Here is a 27,185-nt window from a genome sequence, read left to right on the forward strand (position 1 = left end):
ATACAGTGTAAAAAGAAAGAGGGCAGTGCACAGAGGAGGAAATAATGAGTTTTAGAAGAATAAATTAATTAACGTGCTGCTTTGATAAGAAGAGGTCTGATAAGAAGTTATTAGCTCTATGTATGTCGGTATTTCATAAACATTTCCATTCACAAGTTTATCCAGAAAAGATACAGCATTTAAAGTCACACTATGCAGGACTGTCACCAAGCTACTGTTTGCCATAATCTATTTTTTAAACTAACAAGCTATAAATAACAGAGGATGCAACTAAATAAAACAAATTGAGGTTATAAAACATCCTTACAGTGGTAAAAGTTACTTTAATTTCTTACCTTGACTGGGCAGCCATAGTGAAGTATATAATAGCAAATCTTTTCTGTCCATGAGTCCCTTTCCCCAACTTCCTTCCCTAACCCCCAGCCAAAAACTTATTTGCCATTTGCTGATACTTCCGCTCTGTTTCCTAGTTTCTGTAAATTTGCTCACTCTAAAATGTCACTGAGCTTCTACCCCCAAAGACAGAGGTTCCTGAGCTAAATCTCCCTAGTTCAGTATTGGATTACACTAATTTTGACAGACATCCGGGCATTAAGGGCCTCCTTTGGCTGGATGCACTCCAAATCTACAGGGAGTTTTATCAGCTCCTGAATTTTCAGCTCTCCTCATTCAGCAATTCCAGTTTTGAAGTTTAACACTTAATAAAAAGTTCATCAGCATTACTGGAACAAATCAATGTAAACTGTTGCTCTTATTCATAAAACAAGTCTTTTTTCCAGCTTTAGTAACAGATGCCCAATAACCCAGACCTACCCCTTTTCAATAAAGTTCCCATGGTACAATCCACCTCCTTAAAAGGACATGTTATTCTGTCAAGGCAAGAAAACTGGAGGATTGGATAAGAAGAGAACAAGCCCAGGTCACTAGCCTATCACAGATGAAATACACATTTGTTTTCTCTGCCAGAGACTCCACCTGCATGCTCATAAATGGCTCTGTGCCAGAGCTCACATGACATACAAACTCAACAGCTAGAATACAGGCTTCCCTGCTGCTCGCACTATATGCAATTAGTGTGTTTCATGCAATTTACTGAACAGCACAAGGAGTAAAAGGTACAGTATAGCATGAATTCCTCACTGCCATTTCAGTTTTTCAAAAGACAACAAGAAAAAAAGGATTTCATTCTGAGCATGATATTGTTCACAAATGTCAGCTTTTTAAAGCAAAACCATAACCAGTTCAGAAATAGAGACACTGTTAATTTAAGTGATTAAAATAGATACATAATATAAGTTCAAGTATGTATTATGGATACATAATATAAATTGTGCATAAATGGGATCCCAGAATAATATTAATATTAAAGAGAAAAAAATATTAAAGACAAGAATATAGATTTTTATTTTGGGCCTCAATGCTGCACAGATCACAATGCTGGATTGTGACTGATTCATCAAGTCATTCAGCAAAAAAAGTTACACCCGCCCTTTGCTCTAGGTGCTTCTTGGCATGTTTTAAAACAATTATAGAAATAGTGTACTCCAGTAACTCCCTTCAACCAATAATTAATACACATAATCCAGCAGTCAAAATATATTTAAGACCCTTACAGCACAGTGTGCATATACAAACACCCTGCCCTAACACAGCAAAACTATAGGCCTTATATGTCCAATATTACATAACAAAAAGAGTGCTCTGAAAGACTGGGCTGCTATTGGGAAATGTTTATTTATACAGCATCTTAGAAAAACAGAAAATTCAACATTTACTATACAAATATTTAAAATAGGACGATTTGAAATGGATAACTTAAAACATCTAGTAGAAATGACAGCAATAGCTATTGTTGAAGGACACTTAATAGTCCCCATTCTACCCCATTCTCAGTTGCATAGAAAACTTTCAGGCAGAAATATTTTACATTCCTAACCAAAGATCAGAAAGAACTTTTAGAAAGTTGAGTTTTTAAAAAGCACACCGTTCTTTTTTATTATGAGACGTTTACATGTAAGGAGGAACTAGATTATATAGCTTTTATTATAAACAGATAAGGGCCTAAACATTAAAAAGTGAGCTGTGATTTCTGGGCAGTGGGGCTGACAGCCTCACTGGGCCCCTGGCATCAATTAAAAGGCCTGGGGTTCTGGCCACTTACAGAGTAGCAGCAGCCAGAAGCACCACAAGGCCCTTTTGAATCACCAGGCCCTGGAGTAGTTGCCCCCCTTTGCCCGCCCACCTGCAGACCTGTTTCTAGGTACCCAACCTGAAACACTTTAACAAAGTCTATGCTGGACATTAAAAATTGACAGCCATAGTGATTTTGTCTGTGTGTTACTATCAGTAGTCAGTTGGGCCAAGTATTGCAGTCTTTACATGAAATAAGTAACTATAGCTAAAACAGCTTGTCACAGGTCAGGACTACAGCAGCTGTACCTTCTCCCCTCAAAGTCCCCCAAAGGCACCTACTTAGGCTCCCAACTCTTAAGCAATGATCTATACCTCACCCCCAAATGATGAGAATTCTTCCAGACTGTACAGTTCCTTGTTCACAACTCAGGGTATGTCTAGACAACAGGGTTTTGTCGACAGAAGTTTTGTCGACAGATACTGTCGACAAAGCTTCTGTCGACAAAGAGCGTCTAGACTACATTCAGTTCTGTCGATAAAGCAAGCTGCTTTGTCGACAAAACCCTGTAGGCTAGACACAACCCTAGATGCAATAACACCTTCTGTCGACAGAACTCTGTCGACAGAAGGCGTTATACCTCGTAAAATGAGGTTTACCAGCATCAACAAAACTGCTAAGTTCTGTCAACATTATGTCGACAGAACTCAGCGGTAGTGTAGAGGCAGGTATAGTTTTGTCGACAAAAGTCCACTTTTGTCGACAAAACTCTGTAGTCTAGACACACCCTCAGTCTATCTAATAGAACAGTGTCTACACTTTACTTTTTCTCTGAAGGCTTTAATCAGGGAAATAGCCCGCAGTTATAAACTACCACACAGCTCTTTGTAAGCAAGTTCATTTATGTTTAGGGCGAATAAATTACAGAGGCAATGTATTAAAAAGAATAAAGAATCTGCACACATGATAAAAAGCTTGCAACAGAAATCATCCCACTTCCAATCCTGGGTTCCGGTAGAAACAAAGTGTCTAAAGACTAACAAATTTATTAGAGCATTAGGTCATAATCTTTTGTGAGCTACAAGGCACTTCAGACACTGAAGAGAAAAAAAATGAAAAAGGAAGGGATTCAGAGATGGGAGAGTGACATTACTGCTACTTACTGGTGTCACACTGCTATCTCTGAAACCCTTCCTTTTTCTTTCCTTTTCTCTTCTGCATCTGAAGAAGTGACCAGTAATTCATGAAATGTCCTAATGCCCTAATAAATTTGTTAGTCTTTAAAGTGCTACTGGACTCCTTGCTGGTTTTGTTGAAACTGACTAACATGGCTACCCCTCTGGATTATGATTCTTACAAACCTTCCCTAGGGGTTGGGCCTCCTCCTTGAACAGAAGCTCCTGATGGTTTGTTGGACCAAAAAGAAAGCTCTGAGTCAGTTTAAACTCAGGCTATTTAACCAAAAATTCTCTCTTTGTGTCTCAGTCTCTGCAAAATGCAGTTTGAACCAGCCTCCCCACGTAGCGGTACTTCTCTGTCGCAATACAACCACAATGTATTTGCCTATTCACTCCATAGGGGTCTTAGTTTTGGGGGACCAATGGTTACCCTCTCCCATGGAATTTCATACCAGTCTTGGCCCACAACAATACATAAACAATGCTGAAAGATCTCCCAGAGATATTGCAGGAAATTACCCACAGCTGAAAAGAAGAAAGTTAACAATTGTAAGAAATTAGCCCTCAACTGTCCAGTAAGATCCAAATACGGAAAGACAAGTGGGGAGATCTAGGTGTGGGATGAGAGGGCTCTGCATGGGGCAATCTGGATGCACAGAAACTCATTGGGGGTTCCAAGTGCAGGGTAATGGTAATTTGCAAGGGAAGGTACATATGAAGTTGACTGGGGTTCAGCATAAGGCATCCGGATGCAGAGGGGTGGGTGGGCTGGGTGCAAGGGGGAAAGACTTGGTAGGGTCCAGATGCAGGGGAAATGGGGTTTGCTGGGGGGAGGGGTCTGGGCATCCAGGGCCAGATGCCCAGTAGGGATGTTAGATATCATATAGCTGAATAGTTGTATTTACACGACTATTAAATAGTCCCCGGAGGCAGGGCCGGCAGCCAGTGCACTCCTGGCCTCACTCCTGGGTAGTTCCCCTGCCACCTTGTGCTGCTCCCTGTATCAGAGATAGCAGTGTGGAGTGGCAGGCAAGAGCCAGTCCACCAGAAGAGCTAGTTTAAAAACTAGCTCCACGTGCAGACCATCTGCCTGCTGCCTCATGCTGCTGCCTCTGATACAGAAGCTGGTCTACAGCAGCTGCCCTTGTCTACAGGGAGCTAGACAGGGCTGCTGCTGCGGATCAGGCTCTGTCTGTGGCAAGCCTGGGCCACTGCAGACAGAGACTGCTTTGTGGCCAGGGGGAGGGGCAAGTGGCAGTACAGAGCTGGTGGTGGAGGGATCCGGCTTCTAAATCGGCTCCCCCAACAGCTCTTGCCTCTTCCCCTCCCCCCCACCTCTGATATAGAGGGGAGGTAATAACCAGTTTGAACAATCTCTAATGCCCATTTACCTGTCCTGATGGATTTTCAGACTGGCTAAGAGGGTGCTAGATGCTTGTTGAATGCTGCTGCAATGTCTAGATGCCTTGGAGAAATCAGGGCCATTGTACCCTTGACCAGGCATTCAAAATGTTTCGTCTCGGTGTTAAGGGTTGAGACATCAAAGGCTGGTCCGCATTTTATCTGCACCTTGTCTACCACTGCCTGCACCTGCTCTCATACTGCCTCTGGAGCTGGTTGAATGGGTAGTCTTGTGTGTCTGTGTGAAGAATTTTTCCTGTTTCCTTCTGGTTTCAGGGACATGAATGCCGAGGGTCTTCAGGGTAGAATGAGAATCCCTGAAAGCATGGAGTGATGTATCTGTGGACTCTGCCAATAACTTTGACCCCTCAAAGGACAGGTCCTTAATGGACAACTGCACCTCCCCAGGGAACTCGGACAGGTACAACTAAGACACATCATCATCACAGCTGTGGAGATCAAATGGGCCACCATCTCAGCAGAATCCAAGGCGGCCTGTAGGGCAGAGCAGGAGGAGAGGAGAGCTCTTTCATTTATATTAGTTCTGTACTGTTCTCTCTTACTATATGGCAGATTCTCAATAAATGCTGACATTAGATGAAAAATGTTGTGAGTGTACTTTTCTATGGCTATGTCTAGACTGCAGGCTTCTTTCGAAAGAGCCTCTTTCGAAAGATCGCGTCTAGACTGCAGGCGGATCTTTCGAAAGAGAAATCCGCTTTTTCGAAAGAGAGCACCCAGCGAGTCTGGATGCTCTCTTTCGAAGACGGCCTCTTTACATTGAAGAACGCCTTCCTTCGAAAGAGGAACTTTCGAAAGAAGGCGTTCTTCCTCGTAAATTGAGGTTTACCGCCATCGAAAGAAAAGCCGCGTTTTTGAAATAATTTCGAAAGAACGCGACTTGAGTCTGGACGCAGGGGAAGTTTTTTTGGGAAAAGGCTACTTTTCGCGAAAAAACCCCTGAGTCTGGACACGTCCTAAGAGAACAGCACAGTTCACTATACGGAAGTGGAGCGTGGATGAAGAATATGCTTTTCCCCCAAACAAATCAAGGCATTTCCAGTCCCTGTCATAGGAAGCGGTACAGGCTGCATTCTGCTTGTCCCTCTGGTTCACTGCCTCAATGACCTAAAGAAGGGATGAGAGAACAAAACGTCAGCACCTTGCGGAGCAACAGAGTGCTTTTTATCTGATCTTTTGGAAACCGGGGGAATGGTGGCTGGAGCGTACCATATTGCCTTGACTAGGTCCACAAGGGCTGGGTTCATGGGGAGAGCCAGCATCGCTGCGGGGGAGGCATGGAAAATGTCAGTCAGCTTGTGTTGTGTCTCCGGCAGGCTGACCAGAGAGATGTCCAAAGAGGCTGCCAGCCTCTTGTAGAACTCTTGAAATAATTTTAAATCATTCCCTGAAGTACAAGGTGGAGGCATAATGGTGTCATCTAGCAAAGAAGAAATGTAGGTAGTTGGATAAGAGTTGGTAGTGATGTCTTCCTCCATTATGTCAAGGTCTTCCTCCTCATCACAGAGTGGCTCAGCGACTGCACAGAGGGAGCATGCAATCCGTAGAAAGGGATAGACTTTGGTGTGGACTTTTGTTGTTGTTGTGCCCTATACATGGCCCATAAGTTCTAGTATGGCCAATTCAAGGGAATGGGTATTGGTGAGGGCAACCACTGCAGTTGCTGCCATTGTGGGGGTTGCTGCATTGTGGTAATTGGAGAGTGGGTGCCCACAGAAGACTCCTCATCCTCGTCAGTTGAAAGTGGCAGTGCAGATCTCACTGGTGTGGCTGAAAGACTGAAACGAGATGTTGTCGCGGTACCGTTTGTGCCAAAAAGCAGAGTGCCTGGCAGGAAGGTGCCTCAGAACTCTTTGCTCATTGTAAATGGCTCAGCTTCGTCAGTACCACTGAGGTCTGAGTTGGTGTCGACAGCATCGACTTTGCATTTACCTTACCAGGTGCCTTAGAGCTGGCCCCCAAGGGGTCCTTGGGCTGCTCGGGATGTCTCGATACCAGATAGTCCTGGTGCCTCCTTTTCCGGTACCTTGAGTGCTGCCAGTGCTTGGGGCGTTTTCTGAGCTAATGCTCATTTTCTTGAGAGGGAAATCACCCTAGATGAGTGGGCTCACTTCCTGAGGTGGTACATAGAAGAAAAGTCCTTGGAGGGAGCTGTCTTCACACCACCAATTCAGTTGTCGCCGATGACGGTGTTAGAGGTGTGCTGAGGATCGGAGGCTGGACCCAATGTGTTCTCCAGGAGCAGAAGTTTTGGCTAGAATTCCATGGTCTTCTGGGTACCCCCTACAAGCTGTTTGCAGTGCTCACACTTACTTATTAAATGTGCCTGTCCCAGGTACCAACTGCACTGAGTGTGATCGTCTGGGATAGAGAGCCTGCAGAACAGGCACCGTTAAAAACCTCAAAAAACCCCTAAAAAATGGGAACAGGAAAATTTTTTTTTTAAACTAACTAGAACAATACAACTTACTAAGAAACAATTACTGAACAATACTAACTAACACTAACGCTAAGGCTATGTCTACACTGGCCCCTTTTTCGAAAGGGGCATGCTAATTTTAAACTTCGGAATAGGGAAATCTGCGGGGGATTTAAATATCCCCCGCGGGATTTAAATAAAGATGTCCGCCGCTTTTTTCTGGCTTGGGGAAAAGCCGGAAAAAAGCATCTAGACTGACCCGATCCTCCGGAATAAAGCCCTTTTCCGGAGGATCTCTTATTCTTACTTTGAAGTCCACTCTTTTTTAAACTGAAAAGTCCAAGTCTTTTCAACCTCTCTTCATATGGGACCTGTTCCAAACCCCTAATCATTTTTGTTGCCCTTTTCTGAACCTTTTCCAATGCCAAGATACCATGTTTGAGATCAAGCGACCATATCTGCACACAGTATTCACAATGTGGGTGTACCAGGGATTTATACAGAGGCAATAAGATATTCTCTGTCTTATTCGCTATCCTTTTTTTAAAATGATTCCTAATATTCTCTTTGCTTTTTTGATTGCCTGTGCACATAGAGTGGACTTTTCAGAGAACTACCCACAAAGACTCCAAGATCCTTCTCGAGTGTTACTTGCTAATTTAGTCCCCATCATTTTATAAGTGTAGTTGGAATTATTTTTTTCCAATATGCATTTGCATTTATCAACATTAAAATTCATCTGCCATTTTGTTGTCCAGTCACCTAGTTTTGTGAAATCCTTCTGAAGCTCTTCACAGTCTGCTTTGCTCTTAACCATCTTGAACAGTTTGGTGTTTTCTGCAAATTTTGCCACCTCAATGCCTTTCTCCAGACCATTTATGAATATGTTAAATAGGACTGATATCAGTACAGATCTCTGTGGGATACCACTAGTTACCTCTCTCCATTCTGAAAACTGATCACTTATTCCTACTCTTTGTTTCTTGTCTTTTAACCAATTACCTTCCCTCTTATCCCATAACAACTTATTTTACTTAACAGCCTGTGGTGAGGGGCCTTATCAAAAGTTTTCTGGAAATCTAAGTACACTATATCCATTGTATCCATCTTGTCCACATACTTGTTGATTCCCTCAAAACAACTCCAGTAAATTTGTAAGGCACGATTTCCCTTTACAGAAACCATACTGATTTTTCCCCTTAACAAATTATGTTTATCTATGTGTCTGACAATTCAATTCAGGATGGGGAAAGAGAGGGCTGGTGTGGGGCCAGAGCTAGGAGTGGAGGGGTGATCAGTGGGGGAGAGGTGGAAGCTTCCCACCAGGATTCCCTGCCGCACAGGCCTCCCATCAGCGTTCTCCAGGACTCTCCTTGGGGCGGGTGGGGACTGCACAGACCTCCTGCTGGCATTCCCTGGACCTGGCCCAGAGGGTGGAAAGAAGTAGGGGACATATAGGCCAGCCACTGGAGTTCCCAGGCTTCTTTGTGAAGTACTCTGGACCTAGGACTTGAAATTTGGCAAGGGGAGGGGCCTGTGTCAGAGATGTGCTTTAACCCTATGAAAATACAACAAAATTCGGTATATATTCAGAAAAAAAAAATCCCAGTCTGTGCTATAATGTCTTGCTAGATTTTTCAGAACTATGTTCTCCAAAGATTCTATCTACACTAGGCTAGGCATGCTTTAACCCATGATTGAGAAGGATCGACAAGTTAGAAGCCCAAAGCTGCAGGTATGGGGCAGGCTTTGTTCCGACACTGAAGTCAAAAGTGAGTAGACTGTTTCTTCTGCTCAATAGTGATAGAGATGCAGCTGTGTTAGTCCTGTTTTTTGTTTCAGCTACACCAGACTATGTAGCACTTTAAAGACTAACAAGATGGTTCATTAGGTGATGAGCTTTCGTGGGCCAGACCCACTTCCTCAGATCAATATGTGGAAGAAAAATCGGCACAACCATATATACCAAAGTGATACAATCAAAAAAATGAACGCATGTGAAATTGACGAATCAAATTTTAGAACAGAGTGGGAGTGAGGGGGGAAGGTTAGTTTCTGTGAGGTTATGACATTGGGGTGATAATTGGGGAAGCTATCTTTGTAATGGGTGAGATAATTACAAAGATAGCTTCCCCAATTATCACCCCAATGTAATTACATCACAGAAACTTCCCCTATTATCACCCCTATGTCATTACCTCACAGACACTAACCTTCCCCCCTCACCTCCACTCTGTTCTAAAATTTGATTCGTCAATTTCACATGCGTTCATTTTTTTGATTGTATCACTTTGGTATATATGGTTGTGCCGATTTTCTTCCACATATTGATCTGAGGAAGTGGGTCTGGCCCACGAAAGCTCACCACCTAATGAACCATCTTGTTAGTCTTTAAAGTGCTACATAGTTCTGTCTTTTGTTTCTTCTGCTCAAGAATGTATTTATGCCAACTGGCAAAAGGGAGAAGAGGGAATCCACTGGATTCTCATGAGTTTGGTGTGTACGTTCTAGTTCTTCCAAGCATGTCATGTGGTCACAAATAGAAGCAGGTGTCACACCGGATATCAATATCATTGTAAAACATATGTACAGATATCATGTTAAGAGTTGCATACATATACTGAATACATGTTGTGACAGATACAGATTAGCTAGCAGCTGCACACTGATAGAGGGAAGACATGCTGGATTTTGGGTGAACTGCTCTCTCTTTCTTTAGTAACAAAACAAAACAAAACAAAACCAGACCTAACTGCAGCATAATCAGGCAGGCACTTGGGGTCAATTACAGATTACTAGAGCTACAGGCTGATTAGAAGCCTGTAGCCAGTTAAAGCCTGTGGTGCTAATTTAATAAGGGCTCCTCCCAGGCAAGGAAGGAAAAGAGGAAAGGCCAGGAAACAGAAAGTGCCCTGTGCAGGAGATATGTGGGCATGAGCTGAAGACTGATGAGCAGGTACCAAAGGGAAGTTGCCAGGAGGGATCATTTGGGGAAGTGGCCCATGGAAAAGCTGCAAGATTGAGAGTGGCAGTAACCCTGCCTGTTGCCACTGCCTTAGCATCCCTGGGCCGGAATCTGGAGTAGTGGGCGTGTCCAGGTTCCCCCCAAAGTACACCACGGTGTGGTTTTTTTTTATTCCCCTAATTAATTGAGTTAGAGGCTCTCATCACAATGGAGGACTTAGTGAAAGCACTGGTGCAGGCCACAGCAGCCCAACAAGATGCCATCCTGGTACAGAGGTTGACACTACAAGAGGCTACACGCCTACAGCAAAAGACCAACCAGCTATTAATAAAATAAGCAGCCTCTGACAGGGCCCTACTCCAAGAGGTATTAGACCAAATAAAGGCCCTTACTCGGACTCTAGTTACAGTGGGGGAGTAGGTGTCAAATTCTTTATTTTACATTGTACTTATATGGATGAAAATTACAGTAATCTTTTGCTGGGACAAAGAATGCTACATTGTTTTGTTTTAAATCTGTTTTCTCCTCACAAAAACTCTCAAATATGAAGAGAGAGGGGTTAAATCTTAGTGAAAACTATGTGAAAATTAGTTTAAAAGTTAAAAGACAAGAGTGTGTGCCCAATGTTACACTGGGTTAATTCCTACCCGTTAGTGCTGCTCGGTATGTCCATGGATGCCATTATGACACTTCAGTGTAAATCAGCTCATCTGGAAAAGAAAAGGGGCCATTAATGCACAAATTAAAAATGTCTAAGTATTTCCCCCTTCGTAATTTCCCCCTCCATCACACATAATATTATTCAGCCTGCCACCAAAGTTTGCTTAAGCAATAATATGAATTATTAGGATCACTTTTCTCCCAAACTGTTGCTCTCCATAGTTGGTTCTATCATGCAGGACAGGCAGCTGGGTATGTAATCTCGAGAGAACTCTTTCTAGTGCCATCCTGCCTAAAGTGTCTTGTTAATGTGAAGCAGAACTTCTATATAGAAAAAAAAAATTTACATTTGTGAGGTTATATCTGCCTTTCAGCTTTGATTGTCAGCAGTATGGGATCCATCAGACAACTTCTTAGATAGAATATAGCTTTCGAAAACAAGCTAATTCAGAAAAAGCGCAAGTACTTTCTTCCTACAAAAATAATGTGCTCTGATTATCAATTATGAGTGAAGACAAAACAGCAAACCAAAACATGCACTACATTTTTCAGCAGCTCTCTCCAAGATCAGCTTTCCACCCTCAAACCTGCAAGGCAGTCTGAGGCCTTGTCTACACTGCCAAGTTTTGTCAGCAAAAACCCTTTTTGGTAGGATTACCAGGTGTCTGGTTTTGAACCGGACAGTCCAGTATTTGAGCTCTCTGTCCGGAAAACAAATTGAGAAAATACCGGACATATAAACAGGGCTTGACAAATTATGGAAAACCCTACTCGCCAGACAAAAAAGGGACTCGCCACCCTCCCCCCCAAAAAAGTGTTTTTTTAAATGGCATAAATTCCTAATAAGAATAAGAACAGTAATTACTAATTAAGTTATTAATAAATACCTTATAAACCTCTACCTTTTCCCTCTGCTGCCATGTCTCCTCCCCTTGCTCCATCAGCTCCCCTGGTGCCTGCTGCCCGCCAACCCCTCACCCTCTGCTGTCCTGACTCCTGCCCTTCTCACTGCCCTCAGCCTTTCTGAGACCTGCCCCCCTCCACCAGCCCTTTTCTCCCCCCCCGTGCCCACTCCTCCAGTAGCCCCACTCTGATCATGTGAGTTACTTTTCCTTATCCCCACTCCTAACACCTCCCTCCACACACCTGCCCTGCCTCTCTCCTCTGGTGCTGGTCCCTCCCCTGCAGGTGTCTGCCCTTCTGCTTCACCCCCAGAATCCTCTGGCACCTGCACCCTCATGATGCCTCCCCCTTCCCTCACTGCCTCTGCCCCCTTTGCCCTCTTTTCCCATGATACCCACCCCCCCTCACTACCCTCTGCCCCGTTCCCCTCATGTCCCTGTGCCCTTACACATGCCTTGCTCCATCCCTGTCTTCCTCATGCCCACCCCCTTTCAAGCCTTCTCCCAGCACCTCCCCCTCCCCCCTTTAGCCCCCAGTGCCCTTACCCTCTCCTCTCCCAGCATCACTCTGTTCCCACTCCCACTGACACCTCCTCTCCTGCCCTTTTCCTCATTGTCTGCACTTGGCCCCCTGGGATTTGTCTCTTCTACACCCCTGTCCCTTGGTGCCTTCCCCTTTCTTCTTTTCCTGACCTCCTCCCCTCCCCTCCCCTCAGCACAAGCCCCTTCCCCTCCCTCAGGGCCAGCTCTAGGTTTTTTGCTGCCACAAGCAAAACATTTTTGGCCACCCCTCCCCCCTTTTTGTTGTCTTTTACACATTTGCATTTTGCAATGGAGGTTTTTGTTTGTTTGTTTGTTTTAATTTTTGTCCTAGCATTTTAGCACTATAAATAGCAAATAGCATATTCATTCGTTTTTTTCCATAAAGGCAAAGGCACTTCAAGTGAACTCCCCCTTTCACTGCTGCTAGGTCACAGCAGCCTTTTCCCTGCCCTGTCCAGCCCCCCTCACTCCCGACTCACAGGGTGAGCAGGATGCAGGGACAGCACAGAGCCAGAGGGGTGCACAGAACAGTGGGGGTGTACAGGGGTGGCACGGGGAATGGGAGGCACAGAGGGATGCAGGGATCGGGGGAGCAGGATGCGGGGGAGGCGCAGGGAACGGGAGGGGAAGAGAGATCGTGGTCTAGGGCAGCATTTATGTCTGTGAAACGCCCACCATGATCCACAAGCACCTGAAGCACCATGATATGCGTCTGAAGCACCACTGAAAAGTACCCTTTACGATTGGTGTACTCTGAGGCAAGACGAGGTAGTAATATAACGTGTGCTATCAATTGCCCCACAATTCAGAGGTCAGCTCAGCACACAGCTTCACGTAAATTGCTTTATGCGTCTGAAAGTTCTGTACCCACTGGTCTTCCTCGCACACCGGCATAACAATACAATTCCACCATTCAGTGTTGATTTCCCTAGCCCGAAAGTGATGCTCTACTCTGCTTAGCTGCTATGTGAAGCCCAATGCAATGCCACTTTGCTACTGTATCATTCACTTTGTCGCCCACATCCGAGTCTTCGTCTTCTACTATTAAAGTGCATAAGAAGCTCTGCTGCAATGCGTTATGTCCTAAGCACATTGATTACAACATGGAAGAGAAGTTTGGGATCCATGATTTCTCACAGCAGATGCTGGAGACCACAGCAAAGATTGCCATTCAAGCAGTACAAAAGTAAGTCGGAAGCCCAGAGAGGGCTGGGAAGCAAGTAGGTGACCAGACATTTTTCACATTCCCAAAATGCCTTGTGCTACGTTGCACGTACCCACAGTGCTTAGTGACTGAAGGTGTCACCAGGCACCGTGGGATGCTTTTTTCTGTCAATAAGGGAGCTAGCAGTGTGGTCATGATATACTGACAAAGGGCAGCAGAAAAACCGGTTTGGCGAGTTTTCAATTTTGGCAACTTTTGCTTGTCCACAACACTTTCATCGCCAAACCTTTCCAGGGTACACATGGCCTGAGTTACCTTCCTAATTTCAATGATCATATCCAAGAGTAGCTGTGCTCCATAGAATTGTGCTTTACCTAAGGCCGTGGTCACCAACCAGTAGATCGTGATCTACCGGTAGATCTCAGGGGCTCTAAAGGTAGCTCTTGAGCCCTCTCCGAACTGTGTGCTTGCGCAGTACATTTACATTAGATTTCCTCATTTGAGGAGCAGCTACTCACCGAGCAACAACACAGGTGAGGAGCTGCGAGGAATGGTGGGACCTGGGAGGTTGGGAGGGCTGAAACACCCCAGCAGCTGACTGTGGATTTCAGCTGAAAGAGTCTGCCCCGCACTCCAACTGATCGGCAGTTTCTCCTCTGCGCCTGCCCACGTGGAGCTCGGTGCACCCTGGCTGCGCGCCATGGCCAGCTGGCCGGGCAGCCACTTCTCTTTCCTCCAGCCCGGCTGCCCTGCGCTCAGCCCAGGGAGGCTGCGTCTAGCTCCAGCTGTGCTGGAGCAAGCTTCCCAGGCTGAGCGCAGGATCACAGATGCCCATCTGATGGACCGTATACGACTACCAATCTCAGATTACAACCCAGACTTCAAGACACTGGCAAATACTGTTCAGTCACAGGTGTCACACTGAGACTTTGTTATTGGAAGAAAAAAAATATATAAATTATCAATACTTGATTTTAGATTTACAAAATAGCAAAGAACAAAATGTATAAATGTACATGCTTCATTTGACATTTAAATAGCATGAATTAAAAACAGACCATTTATTTCATAACTATAAACATGTGATTTTAATTTTATATATTTCATAATTTAAAAATAAACTGTTTAACAGAGTGTATAAGGGCTGGGGATAGCAAGTGATGGACAGGAGAATAGAGGGGGTGGAGCTTCAAGGAAGGGGCGGGGCCGTAGATCTTCGCCTGTTCTGAGACTTAAAAAGTGATCTTGGGTGTAAAAAGGTTGGAGACCACTGAAGGCAACCAATCAATCACCAAATGTTCAAAAATCATGAGATTGGTTTCGAAACCATAAGATTATATACAAAGAATATTTTTTTCTTTTTATTTGCCTTCTACTTTTTGACATAACTGAGAGAATGTTGAAAGATATTTAACCAAGATGAGCCAAAAAATAGGATGAACCTAGAATGAGATTGTTTCTCATTGCTTCAATATTACAGAAGAGAGATAAAACAGAAAAATGTGGAGTACAGGTAGTGCTCTTTTGGCACGGCTAAATCAATGCTTAAGGTTTCAAAACCAAAAGACAATGTTATTGGAAACCAAACTGAATACAACTTTTTTTTAAAAACATAGCCAAGGATATTTTGGAACACTGGACTGTTCAGGAAACTGCAAGCTGGGACTTTCTTCCCAGAATAGAAGATTACTGTAGGGGAAGTCAAAACACTCAGGCTACATCTATGCTACAAGTTTTTTTGGCAGAAAATATGCCTCATTAGCATGAATCTGACATATTAGCATACTTCTGCCATTTCGTTTTGCACGAGAGATTTGATGAGGTAATGGATGGATATAGAGAAGTCAGTGGATGTGATATACCTGGCTTGGTGGACATGGGAAAGTCAGTGGATGTTATATACCTTGACTTTAGCAAGGCTTTTAATATGGTCTCCCACAATATTCTTGCCAGCAAGTTAAGGGAATGTGGATTGGATAAATGGACGGTAAAATGGATAGAAAGATGGCTAGAAGGCCGGGCCCAGCGGGTAGTGATTAACAGCTCGATGTCAGGATGGCGGTCAGTTTCTAGCAGAGTGCCCCAAGGTTCGGTTCTAGGACCGGTTTTGTTCAATATCTTTATTAATGACCTGGATGAGGGGATGGATTGCACCCTCAGCAAGTTGGCAGATGACACTAAGCTAGGGGGAGAGGTAGATACGCTTAAGGGCAGAGATAGGGTCCAGAGTGACTTAGACAAATTGGAGGATTGGGCCACAAGAAATCTGATGAGGTTCAACAAGGACAAGTGTAGAGTCCTGCACTTGGGACGGAAGAATCCCAAGCATAGTTACAAGCTGGGGACCAACCAGTTAAGTAGTAGTTCTGCAGAAAAAGACCTGGGGGTTACAGTGGATGAGAAGCTGGATATGAGTCAATAGTGTGCCCTTGTAGCCAAGATGGCTAATGGCATATTAAGTTGCATTAAGAGGAGCATTGCCAGCAGATCCAGAGATGTCATTATTCCCCTTTATTCGGCTTTGGTGAGGCCACATCTGTAGTATTGTGTCCAGTTCTGGGGCCCCCACTACAAAAAGGATGTGGACGCATTGGAGAGGGTCCAGCAGTGGGTAACCAAAATGATTAGGGGGCTGGAGCATATGACTTAGGAGGAGAGGCTGAGGGAGTTGGGTATGTTTAGTCTGCAGAAGCGAAGAGTGAGGGGGGATTTGATAGCAGCCTTCAACTTCCTGAAGGGAGGTTCCAAAGAGGATGAAGAGAGGCTGTTCTCAGTAGTGACAGATGGCAGAACAAGGAGCAGTGGTCTTAAGTTGTGGTGGGAGAGGTCCAGGTTGGATATTAGGAAAAACTATTTCCCTAGGAGGGTAGTGAAGCACTGGAATGGGTTACCTAGGGAAGTGATGGAGTCTCCATCCCTAGCGGTGTTTAAGTCTCAGCTTGACAAAGCCCTGGCCGGGTTGATTTAGTTGGGATTGGTCGTGCCTAGAGCAGGGGGCTGGACTTGATGACCTTGTGAGGTCTCTTCCAGTTCTATGGTTCTAAGATTCTAGGTGTGGAGTTCAATGGAAGCTGAGTGAGGACAGGATAGTGCCCAAAATGTGTTGGCAGTGAGAAGAGGACCCATGGAAATCAAATTTGGGAGGACGACTGCAGGTGGAGAGTAGTCATGGAGCTGCTATAGCTGCAGTGCTAGAAACATGTAGGTTGGTGCTCCATTATGTTTAACAGACATTCTGTGGCTTCAGTATTTTCCTTTCATTGTCCCTTCACTCCTTAAAGTCTTTCTTTTCAGCAGCAGCCTGTAGAATAACCTCATGCACCAAGTCATCTTTACTTCTCCCATAACACTTCCTTGCCCTGTGCAAGTGTTCATCAGGCGATAACAATAAAGGCTGGGATCCAAAGTTTAAATCTGTGAAGCCAAAATGCTACATTTTACAGAGGGACCACTGCTAACAACAGACAGAGCACTGACATGACTCAGTTTACACACAAGCACTGTTCACATACCAATCGCTGACTGGCTGTCCCGGGGTGAGGAACATAAGACACAAGACCCCCAAAATGGTGAGTAAACCACTGGGTCAGGGCCTTACTGTAGTCTAAGCAGGTGTGTCTTGGGGACAGCCAACACTGCAGCAGGACCCTATAGTCACTAATGTCCACACATTTTCAGTAGACTATGGTAAACCTAGAAGATATTTCACTGCTGAGGGGGAGAAGGGAAGCAAGTGAAGGTCTTCTACACAACTGCAGCTTCAGTTTTGACCCTTATGAAGCATGCCTGGGTACAGCAGTGGTCTCCCTTACACACATGCCTCTATGCCATAAGGAATGTCCCCCTTAATGGGAAAAGGAACAAAACAGCTCTGCCACAGAACCTGTGGAGGTGAATAGCCGAGCATCTGCACAACACTTTTGATTAAATCTATGACGCCAAATACCACGGAGTGAGAGAGAGTCTATCAACACCCTGTTCCATATCTGACTAGCCCAGTGTCTGTACTAGCATCACATGCACCAAAGCCTGCTTTCTGCGACCCTCCTGCCCCCAACAACTTGTTTCAGCACTTCCAGAAATCACAGCCACTTACCAAGGCACATCCTCTACTGTTTGTGCTTCCTCAAACTCCAACTGCTGCAACTGGCTAGCCTCCTCCGGGGTAGAAAATAGCTCCAGCCTGCATTCATCTGTGGGCATTGAGACATCCTCTGCATCTGAGTCCCCATCTTGTCCCCCTTGGCACCCTCATGCAACATGTCCTTCTCCTGGCTCAGTCCACTCTGCAATGACTCCTGAAGCATCCAAAGGGATCTTCAGAGTGGAGGTGCAGTCCCCCCCCAAATATTTAATCCAACTCTTTGTAGAATCAGCAGGTTTGCAGGTACAGCAACAGAATGGCAGTTTGCCTCCCACACTTTGTGGTAGGCATTTCACAGCTCTCTCACTTTGACCCTGCATTGCAGTGCATCCTGGTCATGTCCCCTTTCAAACAGGCATCTTAAGATCTGCCTGTATATATCATAATTCCTACATCTGGTGCGCAGCTGGAACTGGACTCCTCTCCCAAACACTGGTGAGGTCCAACACCTTGTCAGGGCTCCAAGCAAGAGATCTCCTGTCACATGGAGCAGGCATGGTCAGCTGGAGAGAGGTGCTGAGAACACACCATGTGTCCCTGAGCAAATAGGAAGAGGACTTTCAAAATTCCAAATGTAGCGCCCCCTCTCCACCTGGCTACCTTCTTTAATGCCAATCTGCTTACAGGTTTTGATGAATAGGTCTGGGTTCTTCTGGATCCCGCCACCCACTCAACTTTATTTTTTCCCGATGGATTTATTTGGTGGTGCCTCCACCCCCTCACTCCTTCCTGGCAGGAAAATTCTAACCCAGGGGAATCCCCATGTACTTGCCAGATAGTTGGAGACTCCAAGAAAATAACACAAACACATACACTATATTAAACACAATTATATTAAACAGGAGACAAATATAACAGAACAGGGTAAAATACTATTTCTAGGGTCACCGGTGCCCAGCAACTGTAAGGTCAGTGTCCCGTTGGTACGCGTTCTTTGTTGGGGCCCTTGAGGACTTATGACCACAAATTTCTTCTCTGCAGTGGTTTAGCAGTGAGGCTGACTGGGTCCAGTACTGCTCAAAGGACTCCCAAGTGGGAGAAGGTGGTAAATCCCTCCACAGGTTTAATATGCAGCAGGTTATAAAATCCTCAAACAAATTCCCTATCTTACTACCGTATTTTCCGGCGTATAAGGCTACTGGGCGTATAAGACGACCCCCTAATTTTTTAGTTAAAAGATAGGTTTTCGTCTTATACCCCAGCGCCCCTCCACCTTCCCGGCTTTGCTCCCGGTGTTCCTGGTCTGCTGGAGACGGTCCCCAGCAGACCAGAGGCACCGGGAGCAAAGCCTCTGAGGACGCCCCGGCAGCGGGACAGCCCCGGCACGCCTCGGCTGCCCCGCCGCCTGTTTCCCCCGAGGCTTTGCAAAGCCGCGGAGGGGCTCCGGCGGCGGGGCCGCCTGTATACCCGGCGTATAAGACGACCCCCGATTTTGCTGGAAGTTTCCCAGCAAACTCCACAAACTGGGAATCAACAGTGGAGAAATAAAAGCCAGTGGAGGGATCCTGCCTTCAGGTCCCTAGAGACTAGTTCTCAGGGGGAAACCCTGCACGCAGGCCTGGGGTTTACTAGCTCCCACACAGCCAACCCTCCTCTTGCCCTGGCTGGCTTCCCTCCCGAACTCCCTAGGAGGGGCATCTCACTCCCTATGGGTTGCCGAGCAGTTTCTGTCCCTGGTAGGGAGGGGGAGCCAAGGCAAACTCAGAGTACCTCTCCCTGAGCTGCCAGCAGACAGAGCCCCAGGAATCTAGGTAATCTGCTTGGGGGTTACACAAATGAGTGCAAAGGGCGGGTCTGAGGGTTGGTCACCTGAGGGGAGAGCAGTAGGGTTCAAACTGATTGCCAGAGAGGAGAGAATAGGCATTGTAGGACAGGTACAGAGGCCTATCACAGCACTACTGTATACCCTGGCATCCACACTAGCACTCTGGTGCTATAGTCACAGTGCAGCAAGCTCTTCGCCTCTCGTGAAGGTGATTTATCTACAATGCAGCAACGTGGAGTTAGCGCACATTGCCTTGTGGTATGGACACCTCAGAAGTTACGTTGCTCTGGGCTAATTTACTGCACTGCAACTTGTTAGTGTACAGAAGGCCTTCAAGAACAGGATTAGGTCTTCAATTCCTAGGAACACCACAAAACATTTGGTAACTGTGTGGCACTGTGAGCCAGAGGCATGTAGATTAGACACATAGGCAAAGGCAAATGAAGCTGCGATTTAAATGATTGCGGCTTCATTTACATTTACATGGCTGCCGCGCTGAGCCGACAAACAGCTGGTCAGCTGTTTGTCCGCTCAGCGTGCTAGTCTGGACGCTCCCCTGCCGACATCAAAGCCCTTTGTCGGCAGCCCCGTTATTCCTCGTGGGATGAGGTTTACCGGGGCTGCCGACAAAGGGCTTTGATGTCGGCAGGGGAGCGTCCAGACTAGCGCGCTGAGCGGACAAACAGCTGACCAGCTGTTTGTCGGCTCAGCGCGGCAGCTATGTAAATGTAAATGAAGCCACGATCATTTAAATCGCGGCTTCATTTGCCTTTGCCAAAAAACAAATCTACGTGCCTCTGCTGACAGAGGCATGTAGTTTAGACGTACCCATAGTTACCAGCATATACTGGGAAACAGAAATCCCTAGAGCTAGTACCTATTTAGCCATCATTTGCTGTCACTACTCATGCTGGACTCCAGAAACTTCTATGTTGGAATTGCATGATCACTTGTTTAAAGCATACAACTCTATTTTCCAACTGGGGGTGCAACCCGGGAAGCAGCAGACTAGTCCAGGGACATATAGGAAAAGAGCATTTGGGGGATGAGAGGAAGAAAAGAAAAGCTGCATGACCTTAGATACTACCACACCTTCAATGCAAATATGCCTTATATGCAAATAAAGCAAAAGGAAATTTTCAAAGTCACCACCGTCTTCTCTCTCCTCCCAGCTGTGGTATCCAAATGCACTGGTTTACAGACTCAAGCAGCAGCTTACCAACCTGAACTTCTCTTCGCTGCTCCCATTACACTCAGTTCAACCTCAACAGTATGCGCACTACAGCCACTTGGTGAAAAGGAACAAAACAACAGATATTCCACTCAGTATCGTGCAACCTTCTGGTGAATACAGAGACGATATGAGGAAAGGGAGCAAGAAACTATGTATTAAAACAGAACAAAAAAGTACATGCAGAAAGAACAGTAGTGAGGAGGAACAAAGCCAGAAAAGTGAATGAATAGCATGTCCCATCACAGTTAGGGTAAGGGAAAGACATGCATTAAAATGGGTGGCTGCAAAAAGAGTGCTATTCACAGTCAATTGGGGTTCAGTTACCAATTATTTCTCTCCCCTCTTGTTAAAAAGAGGTCAATTAAAAAAAATGTGGAGTTGAATGTGCCATCTCTAATATCTTCCTGTGCTCAAGTCCATGCAAATGCTGGGAGCGTATTTTACTACAAAGCTGGTGACAACTACCACAATAATCACCTTGATTCCTGCCTTAGATCTACTCCAGTTGCCCAAAGTTTCTCAGGATAGCAGTACATTTAAAATGCTGCATCAGCACAACTGCACAGTCACTGCAGCACTTAACGTAAGATGCTCCCATGCTAAATGGGAGACCTTCTCCCATCAGGGTAGAAAATCTACTTCTGCAAGAAGCAGTAGCTACAGTCAACAACTGAAACTCTCTCATATAGCATTGTCTACACCAGAGGTTAGGTCAGGACTGGGCAAGATGCGGTCCAAAGGCTGGATCCGATTGCCTAACACTTTGATCTGGCTTGCAGATTGCATCTAGCCTCTTTGTTTATAGCCTGCTGCCCATGCCACCAAATTTCTAGGTGGTAGCTCAGGCAGCAGGATCCTATTTAAAAGGCCAACAACTCCGGGGGGAGGCTAGTTCCAAGCCCCACCCTTTCTTCCCGCGGATCCCACCCCTTCTGGGGTAGGGGGATGAAGCTAGCCCATGATCAATACCAAAATTCATTAAGTGCTCCCCCTGTGAAAATGACTGTCCACCCCAGGTTAGGTTGCTATAACTATAGGTATGTCTACACTACCAGGTTTTATCAAGGAAAATAATGTTGACACACAGAAGTCACAGAAGGAGCTGACAGAGGTGGCATCTGAGCCATTAGTCATCATCCTTGAAAAGTCATGGAAGTCATGAGAGATTGCAAAAGACTGGAAAGGGAAATAAGAACAACCCAGAAAACTACAGACCAGTCAGCCTAACTTCTGTGCCAAACTACAGACCAGTCAGCCTAACTTCTGGAGCAAATAATTAAGGAAGTCATCTGCAAACATCTGGAAGATTATAAGGTGATAGGTAACAGCCAGAATGGATTTGTAAAAAACTAATCATGTCAAACCAATCGGATAGCTTTCTTTTATAGGATATCAAGTCTTGTAGATAAGGAAGAAGCGGTGGATGTGGTGTACCTAGACTTTAGTAAAGCATTTGATATGATCTCACATGCCGTGTTATCATTAAACTAGGGAAATACAACCTAGATGGGACTTCTATAAGATGGGTGCATAACTGCTGAATAACCATTCTCAGAGAGTAGTTTTTAATGGTTCACAGTCATGGTGGAAGGGCATAACAAGTGGGGTTCTGCAGGGGTCAGTTTCAGAACTGGTTCTGTTCAATATCCTCATCAACAATTTAGATATTGGCATAGAGAATACTCTTATTAAGTTTGCAGATGATGCCAAGCTGCGAGGGGTTGCAAGTACTTTGGAGGACAGGGTCATAACTCAAAATTATATGGACAAACTCAAGAAATAGCCTGAAGTAATTAAGATTAAGTTTAATAAGGATCAATGCAAAGTCCTCCACTTAGGAAGGAACATCAGTTTAACACATACAGAATGTCTAGGAAGGAGTACTTCAGAAAGGGATCTAAGGCTACGTCTACACTGAATCTCTCTTAAACAAAAGCCTGTGCAAATTAAGCACAGATTAGCATATTGCCACACTTCATTTGCATAATTAGGGGTCGTTTTTGTGCAAAAGGAGCTGTGTAGATGCTTTTGAAAAAGTCTCTTTCAAAAAAGAGCATCCAGACTACAACCAGTATTTTTGAAAAAGCAGCTGCTTTTTCGAAAGAGAGCACCCAGCCAGTCTGGATGCTCTCTTTCGAAAAAGTATAGTTTGCATTACATAGTGCCTTTTTTGAAAGAGCACTTTTGAAAAAAGGCGTTATTCCTCGTAAAACAAGGTTTTACGTGGTCAAAAAAACTGCCATGTTCTTTCGATTTACTTTCGAAAGAACGTGACAGCAGTCTAGATGCAGGAGAGGTTTTTTAAAAAAAAGGCCACTTTTTTCAAACAAATGCTGTAGTCTAGACATACCCTATTTGTCATTAGGTATTGTGGGATCTCAGAAGTGCATGTGGTATCTTGGGACTCTGCAAAACATCTAGTCTGTCCCTCATGGAGGTGGAATTTTTTTGGTCTCTAAAACTGGCTATTTTTGGTGACTTTTGTTGCTTTGCAGTGTGAGTACTCTTCCCATTTTGTCACCATTTTGTCGGCATAAGCAAAGGATACCCAGTACTTAGTGTTAATCCTAAAGGATAGCTAGGGCTTGCTTCTTCTATTAGATTTAAGATTGCATATCTTCTTCAGCATCTTCTTAATTTGTTATTTAAGAGCAATTCCTTTATTAGAAATTGCTTTGCTTTGAAGAGCTCCAGGATTGAAGCAGTTGACAAGTATATTCCACTTCCTGGTTTTTTTTAAAATTACAAAAAAAAAAAAAAATTAAATGTGAGCCACTGAATTATGTTAAAACAGTGTTTCTCAAAGTGGTCCATGAAATCATTTTGAGAAATTTGCTAACTGGCCACTCCAGAGTGTTTATTTACCAGCACCTCAGTCACAGAGCCTCACGGTTCCAATTGGTCCAGTTCGCTGTTTGCAGCCAAGGGAAACCTGGGAAAGCAGCATGGGACTGGCCGTCACTTCCCCCAGTTTCCCTTGGCTGCAAACGGCAAACTGGAGTCTGTAGGAGCCACCAGACTCCGTGGCTGCGGCGCTGATAAACACAACAGAGTGGCCAGTTAGCAACTTTCTCAAAGTGGTTTCATGGACCACTTGGAGAAACACTGTGTTAAAGGTAGATAAATGCTTTAGGGCACGGGTGGGCAATAATTTCTGATGGGGGGCGCTCCAAGAATTCGGTTAGTGGTCAACGTGCCAGGTCTGGAATGGAAGTTAGATGCAGAAGGAAGTTCAGAGCAGGGTGTTGGGATGCAGAAGGTGATATGGGGTCTGGGTAGGAGTTTAGGTGGAGAAGGAGGTTGTGACTTAAGGCAGTGGTTCCCAACTGCAGGGCCATGAACTACTGGCTGCCGGGCCGTGGCAGCTCTGGGGGCTGGAGCACACCGCCCAGCGCCTCCCCTACCACCACAGCCATTGGGAGAGGCATATTCTACCCCACCTCTCAGCCAACCAGTGCCAGGCAGGGTCTCTTCCAGGATGCAGAAGAGTGGTCCGCTGCATGATGGGAGGGCCGCGTGGATACTGGCATAGCAGACTTAGAGCAGCCGTGACTGGGACAGCAGCACTCAGCTGGCAGCTGGGAGGCAGCACAGGGCTAGGTGAGGGGGGCTGGACAGGCACTGGGGGCAGGTCTAGTGCTGGGAGGCTCTAAGTTCAAAGCTAATAATGGGGAGTTCTAAGAGACAGAGGGCTCACACTGGGATGTCTGGGGTGGGGAACTGGCACTTGGGAATCTGGGAATAGAGCCAACATTGGGGGCTGGGTGCAGTGGGGCTCTGGAAATAGGAAGTTGGCACTGGAGGGGCTCTTAAGGGGCAGCGAGCTGGCACTGAGGTGTTTGGGATAAGGGCTGGCATTGGGTAGATCTGAGAGTGAGAGGCTAAAACGGGGGTTGGCTGCAGGGGATTCTGGGGTCAGTGGCTGGCACTGGGGGTAATGGAGGGGTGAGGAGCTCTAGGCCTTAGGGCTGGCACTTGTGGGTTCAGGACTAGGGTGTACCCCAGCTCCAATCCCAGAACCGCTACAAACAGCTGGCTTCACCTGCTGCAGCTGCCCGCCATGTGGCAGCTGCCAGAGCTGAAGCCAGTTGTTCGCGGTGGTTCTGGGGGCCAAGGTTTTTGGCAGACTGATATTTTATTTGCATATTCAATATGCAAATAAAATATTACCAGTCCATCAAAAGTTTGTGATTGGGTTTGCGGGTTTGCAGTATAAAAAGGTTGGGAACCACCGACCCACGGCAAGGGACTGGGATGCAGGAGAGGGTATGGATACGGGTACGGAAGAGAATTCTGACCTGGAAGAGTGTGGTTCAGGATCTGGAAGGGGGTTGTGGCCTGGGACAGGAGGGAGTGCAAGGATTTGGGTTGTGACCTAGGGCAGGAGATTGAGGTGCAGGGTCTGAGAAAGGGAACATGAGCAGTAGCATGGGTGCAGAGGGTTTAGGTTGTGACCTTGGCCAGGACTGCAGGAGGGGAAACAGAAAGTTGAGGAGAGAGGGGGGCATACCTAGGAGGCTCCCAGCCAGCAGTCCCGCAGGAGTTTTACTGGCCTTCCGCACACACCACTCAAAATGACTAGATGCGGGGGCCATGTGCGTTCTGTGTACTGAATGCCCCAGGGGATGGGGGGCGGGGTGAAGAACTGGTCCAGGAAGCTCCCATTGGCTAGAAATCAGAAAATGAGAGCTGTGAGATTGTGCTGGGGGCTAGGGCAGCGCACAAAACTCACATCCCTCTCCCCGGGACTCGCAGCATGCAGAAAGCTCAGGCTAGCTGCTTTGAGCATCATGCAGCAATGTGGCAGGCAAGGAGCCTACCCAAGGCTCCCGCTGGGCTGCAGGACAGATCTAGTGCTTAGGCAGGCTGCATCCAGCCCCTGGGCCATATTTTGTGTGACCCTAATTTAAAGGTTAAGTACTGAAATCATGTCTACACTGGGGTGGAATTTCTGCCTGTTACCACCACACATTGATAAAAGCCGCACGATCTAATTTAAAATATATGATGTAGACTGTTGAGATTGTTGTTAATAAAGTTCTTTGAGTGTTAAGCATGGTGTTGGAGGGTTTTTTTGCTCAACAAATTTTTAGCATGTGTGTTCGGTATTTTTTTTCAAACTATCTGGCAACCCTGCTCACTCAAGGTATTTATTTCACACCTGTGAATGGAAATTTGCAGACATACGTGCCATTGTAGACATGGCTTTAGGCCCCAATCCTGCAAACATTTAAATGGACAAGTATTTTCATGGGCCAGCTTATATACATATTCAGAGTAGAGCAGTTTGCAGGACTGGGGAAAGAACACCCTGAGAAGCTTGCCCCTAGGTTTGAAAAGGCACCATCTGGTGGACAAGCATATTTTCAAGGTTTCAGAATTGCTCAGAGTTGACTTTTCGTTTATCTATAGTTAATGTTTCCATTAGGTTTCCTCATAATGTTGGTTTATAATGCAACTATTACAGACTGTCAGTTCAACAAATAAAATAACACCAGTAATAATTATTTCAGCATTAGGATGATTAGAGTGAACATTTATAGCATATCATCTTCATATGAACAAAATCTTTGTAGGTCTTAACCATACTAAATACAGACAACTTGAGCAAAAAAGTAGTCCACTTCATCCAGTTATCAGAGGAATAACTTAGCTGCTTTTTATGTGGACACACAAAAGAGGGTAAAGAGTCAAAACTCGAAGAAAAAAAAGACAGTTGCTGGAAAATGACTCACTACCCAGAAGGCAAGAATTGAAATTATATAGAGTTTTATATCCGTGTAGTGTTGAATTGCCAAGCCCAATCCTTGGTTGCTGTTAAGCAGCGGGTAAGAATGAATACGTTTTACACAAGTGTCAGTTGTAAGTCCTGTGCAAAGCTAAGACAGACAATTAAGTTTTGGCAAAATACAGGACTATGTAGCACTTTAAAGACTAACAAGATGGTTTATTAGATGATGAGCTTTCGTGGGCCAGACCCACTTCCTTGATCTGAGGAAGTGGGTCTGGCCCACGAAAGCTCATCACCTAATAAACCATCTTGTTAGTCTTTAAAGTGCTACATAGTCCTGTATTTTGCTTCAGCTACCCCAGACTCACACGGCTACATCTCTATTACAATTAAGTTTTGCTTTCTCCCAGTCTCTCTCCCACAACCACGACCATTTTTTTTTCCAAGTCACAAGATCATTAACTACAGAGACTGGCCGCTGCTGGCTTCCACACTCACGCTCTTGCCGACTCACCCAACTCAAAGCCTTCCCCAAAGCCAACTGGAAAGTGTGAGCGCCTAGCCCTGAAGGCTGCAACCCCAACTCAGGACACCAAAGAACAAGCCGTTTCTTGGTAACCTTATTTGTGAACTGCCGCTTCCTTCTGCAAACGCCCTTTCTTTCCCTTCAGCTGGCCGGAGAGCCCTCTCCCACATCCTTCCTGGAGACCCAAGTGGGGGCTCTCACCTGTGCCAAATCGAGGCAAGCTTCCTCCGGGAAAGGGCTGGGGCGAGCTCTTCTTCTAAGCGCTCCCGTTCTTGCAAGAGAAGAGGAGAACTTGCTGCTGCTGCTGCTGCTGCTGCTGCGAACGAGCTCAGGTTCCCTCCTCGCAGGACAACAGGAGGGAGGCAGCCAGGCGCTGGGACGCAGTGTAGAGGGGAGATGG

General features: G+C 45.6%; 1 protein-coding gene across 4 annotated transcripts in view; it reads right to left on the bottom strand.

Annotated features, from left to right (window-relative positions):
• AFF1 (ALF transcription elongation factor 1) overlaps nucleotides 1-27,132 on the bottom strand; it is a 169,297-nt gene extending 142,165 nt beyond the window's left edge. For 3 of the 4 annotated variants that reach the window (XM_006115336.5, XM_006115334.5, XM_075929557.2), the window contains exons 1-2: nucleotides 26,987-27,132; nucleotides 10,763-10,825 (exon numbers count right to left, since the gene is read on the bottom strand). In XM_006115336.5, the coding sequence (XP_006115398.3) occupies nucleotides 10,763-10,797 (35 nt within the window). In that variant the 5' untranslated portion in view covers nucleotides 10,798-10,825; nucleotides 26,987-27,132. Of the gene's footprint in view, nucleotides 1-335; nucleotides 822-10,762; nucleotides 10,826-26,986 lie in introns of those variants that run through there. The other variant, XM_006115335.5, reaches the window with a different exon arrangement.
• Between the last annotated feature and the right edge of the window lie 53 nt (nucleotides 27,133-27,185).

Source organism: Pelodiscus sinensis, chromosome 4 (assembly GCF_052426305.1).
Source record: "Pelodiscus sinensis isolate ZL-2025 chromosome 4, ASM5242630v1, whole genome shotgun sequence".
NCBI lineage: Eukaryota > Metazoa > Chordata > Testudines > Trionychidae > Pelodiscus > Pelodiscus sinensis.